At 57.2% G+C, this 4,185-nt stretch overlaps 1 protein-coding gene across 1 annotated transcript in view; it reads left to right on the top strand.

The window, feature by feature from the left end:
• Ankmy1 (ankyrin repeat and MYND domain containing 1) overlaps positions 1-3,596 on the top strand; it is a 62,636-nt gene extending 59,040 nt beyond the window's left edge. The window contains 1 exon segment of the mRNA XM_071619491.1: positions 3,148-3,596. Coding sequence (XP_071475592.1) covers positions 3,148-3,266 — 119 coding nt within the window. The 3' untranslated portion in view covers positions 3,267-3,596.
• Positions 3,597-4,185: the final 589 nt, after the last annotated feature.

Here is a 4,185-nt window from a genome sequence, read left to right on the forward strand (position 1 = left end):
CATTTTGTGGCCCAAGACACGACCTGTCCTGAAGAATGTCCCGTGTGGGCTGGAGAAGAGCATTCTCTCTGTTGTTGGGGGAAACGTTCTCTATGTGTCTGTAGGTCCGTCTGGTTTCAAGTGTTCTGTTTCCCTGTGGATTTTCTCTCTGGATCATCTGTGTTTTTTTTCCTGTACCCAGGACTGAACCAGGGCTTGCCCAGGGCTGAAGCTCCCCACTCCATGCCGTGGGCCTGCTTCTCCCTTTGGCTCTGTTACTACCTGCTCTTTGTATGTAGGTGCTCCGTGTTGGTGCACCTCTAGTCACACTGTGTCCTCTTGATGGACTGACCTCCGGGAATCACTGTCGTCCTTCCTGTGACTTGGGCTGAAACCTGTTTTAACTGATGTGAGTGGAGCCGCCCGGGCTGCCCCTTGGCTGTGTTTCCTCCCTGTCTGTCCTCAAGGTGCAGGAGTCTTGAAGGCCGTGTGCACTTGGGTCCTTTAAGGAGAGGCCTTCAGCCACTCTGTGCCTGTGGGTGGGGATCCGGCCACTTGCTCATCACTGATAGGAAGACCCGACTCTGCCCTTGGTGTCCTCTGACTATGCTGCAGTCCCTGCCGTCCCTTCCTCCTCTCTTCCTGGGTCTTCGTTGATCTTTTGTAGTGTTACACTTTTATCCCTTTCCCTCTTTTTTTTTTTTTTTTTGTATCTCTTAGAATTTTTTCCTTTGTGAGGGTCTCACCTATTAATAATAAAAAATAAACTACCTTACAGCCACTAAATTCTATTTTAAACTGATAACTCTTTAATTGCATGCAAAACTCCACACGTCCACTCCCCACCCCAACCCTTTATACGATCGATGTCACTTTATATTTTTTATAAAGCGGTGTTTCCCTGAGGACACACCGTAGCTCTAGTGTTCTTGTTTCACTCTAGTTATTCTATGTTCCTTCACTGCTGCGTGACGCGCTCTGACTCTGACCACATATGTGCGTTGATAGTGACGCAGATTCATGTCACTCAGCGTGATTTCAGTGTGAAGAACGGCATTTGGGATTCCTTGTAAGTCAGGAGTCACAGGGAGGGCACCCCATCTCATGTCTGGGAACATTTTCTCTCTCGTTCGTTTCTGAGGAGCAGCTCGGCCAGGTAGGGCTTCCTGTTTCCTGTTTGGCAGTTACTTTTCCCTTTCAGAACTCGAACATGCTGTCCCACCCCCTCCACCTGCCACGTCGGCCCCCCGGTTCCCGGACGGAGGAGCCCCTTCCTGCCTGCGGTGCTGCTTCTCCTTGATCATGACGTGTCTCAGGACGTCCCTCATGGGGCTGATCTTGCTTGGAGTCCTTTGAGCGCCATGAATCTGGATGTTCCTATTCCCACAGAACGTGGCTAGTTTCCTGGCAGTGGGGCCGCTTTCCTCCTGCCCGCAGGCCCCTGAGCCAGTGTCCCTCCCTGGGGGACGTCGACAGTCCCGTGTTCGTAGGCTCCTACAGATCTGCCCTTTGTGGCTTCTATTTCTCCTCCTTTTCTCTCTGGCCACACAAACCCTGACTTGCAGACCACTTCGGCTGCCCCTGTCTGAAGTTCCGGTGCCGCACCTGGGGTGGCTGCTGTGGTGGGTTGTGATTTCAAGACACTGTGCTCAGTTCCTGGGGCTTGGCATTCTTTCTCTGCAGCCCCCCGCTTCCAGTGGGTGAAACCTCCAGACTCTTCCACATTCCCTCATTTTCCATCGTCCCCAGGCACTGACTCTTTATGGGGACACTTCTTTTCCACCTGAAACCCTGGGCAGCATACAACCCCTTGGCCTTACTAAGCACCAGGGAGGACTTTCTTGTTGCTCTGAGGCGTCTGGGTCCCCTGGGGTCCCCTTTCCAGCCTCACGCATCCCCCCCAGCTTGATGTTTACTGTGATGGTCACCGTGGCTTCTCAGTTCTCCACTTCCTTTTGAGCACACAGGGTTGAGCTCCTCTGGGAGCTTAGAGTGTACTGATGTTGTGAAAAGGGCATTTTCCCCAGCATTCTGTGTGTGAGGAGGGGGTTCATTTTAGCAGCCTACTGTGTTGTTGCCACCGGGTCCAACTAGACCTTGCCTGGCCCTTCCTCCGTGTCTGTGATGCGGCGTGCTGAGACCCCCTGTGAGATCTCCGCTGGCCTGTTCCTGTCCTGCCCAGTCTGGGGGTGGAAACGGGCTTGTGCTGGAAATCGGGGGTTCTGCTCATACTTGAGGCCACATCAAAGGAGGGAAATGTTGAGATTCACTGGAGTCTCACTTTGTGGGCTGCGTGATTCATTTGTTCCTGTATTGGGGGCGGGGGTTCTTGCCCGGGAGGTGTCCCTGCATAGAAGGGACAGCCTGCTGGGCAGTGACCTCCCCGGCCTCCCCACTGTCCCCGAGTCAGTGAGGCCCTCCTCGGCAGGCTCCAGCCTTGGTACCTGTTATGTGCCCAGGATCTCCCTTCCCAGCCTGCCCCCCTCTCTGATGGCTCTGACATGTGCCCTGTCATCTGTCCTCAGTTTCCCGCAGGGTAGATGCCCTTGTGACCCTCCCATGATTTCAGTTGTGACACAAGGTGGGAGAAGGTGGGTGCAGAGGGGAATCAGCCTCCATCTGGATGTGGGGAGCACTTGGGTCACAGTGATGTTGCTCCATGGAGGGCCTGTCCCCGGGTGGGACGCATGCTGAGGGCCTGGAGGGAGCAGTGTGTTACGTGCATGTGTGCACTGGGGTGTGATGAGCGTGTTTGCATGGATGCGTGGTCAAGCATGTACAAGGGTGTGTGTGCGTGTGCCCATGCTGTGTGTGGGTATGTGCAAGCATAGGGGTGTGCACGTGTACATGGGTGTGTGTACCCGGGCACGAGTGCCTGCACGTGTCCATCATAGACACCACCTGGCCTGTCAGGATGGCCTTCATGTGGTGCTGGGCGCTCGGGGAGCAGCTGAGGAGCTGGCCACTCTCTAGCTGTCAGCGTGGGCTGGTCAGGATGTCGTGGCTCCCTGAAATCCCATGAGGGATGGAGAGGGCCTGGGGGCCTCTTCCTGGTCAGCCTCTTGGGACACCAGGGTAGAGCCTGATGAGTCCGGCTGAGGTGGCCCCCTCCCGTCTGTGGCCCTGCACTAGGTGTCCATCCCACCTGGGCTCTTCTTTCTCTCACAGTGAGGACATACTCACCCCCAATCACAGAGCAGCCGAAGAGGGTGATGTTTCTAAAGGCCCAGACCCTGACACCGCCCGGCCGGATGAAATACAGCAGTCCTGTCTGCAAACACCAGTGAGCCTCGGCTGCCCACGGTCTGCGCAGGCTCCGCTCAGCCCCGAGGCTGCTTCTCCTGCTGCCAGGAGAGGGAAGAGGACTTCACCACCACCTGTATCCCAAGGGAGCAGCTGGGCTGCCTGGGCTTCCCAGGACTTGAGGGCAGGTGGATGAGGGACAGCCCACCACAGACCTGGCCGCTATCAGTGTCTCCAGAGGCCTGTGCCAGGAGATGCGCTCTCTGGGAGGTGTGTGGAGTGTGCCTCAGTGCCTGGTCCTCCAGAGCAGGGGTCCTGCTCGCTCACACAGGTCTGGCCTCTGGGCTCCAGGGCCGCGTCAGGAACATGAGCACCGCCTCCCAGGAAGACCAGGCAGGCTGCGGTGCTCACATAAAGTACCCTGTTGGTGGCATGTGCTGGAGAGTGGTGCTTCTTTTGAGTGCCTCTGAGGTGGCTTCTCAGCCAAGGAGCCAGGGCCAGGGGACCCACAGGAACAAGGCAACCCCCAAGCAGGGGTGGGCTGGCAGCTGCGGCCTTCAGGACTACACAGGACCCCATGCCTGGGGAGCAAGGGACAGACTGAACCATCAGAACACCCCACTGGACAGTGAGGCCACCTGGCAGGAACTGGGACCTGCTAAGGGTTAGAGGACTGCATTGCACACCCAGAGGGGGTGGGCAGAGGTGCAAGGTGGGTGGGGCCTGCCTAGGTCATCTGGAGCCCAGTTCTGGCCTCTCCCACCCACACCCCACAAAGGGTGCTCAGCCAAAGATGGGGGTCTGGCCAGGGCCTGGCAATGCAGTGGCCCATGGCAGCATGGGGCCCCCCTCCCACCAGAGCCTGACCCACGTCCTGCCGTGCACGCACGGGCGCCAGCTCACACGCGCTCTGCTGGGTGGCACCAGGCAGGCTCAGAGCAACACATGAGGCTTTGTCCTGTG

Source organism: Marmota flaviventris, chromosome 11, assembly GCF_047511675.1.
Source record: "Marmota flaviventris isolate mMarFla1 chromosome 11, mMarFla1.hap1, whole genome shotgun sequence".
Classification (NCBI taxonomy): domain Eukaryota; kingdom Metazoa; phylum Chordata; class Mammalia; order Rodentia; family Sciuridae; genus Marmota; species Marmota flaviventris.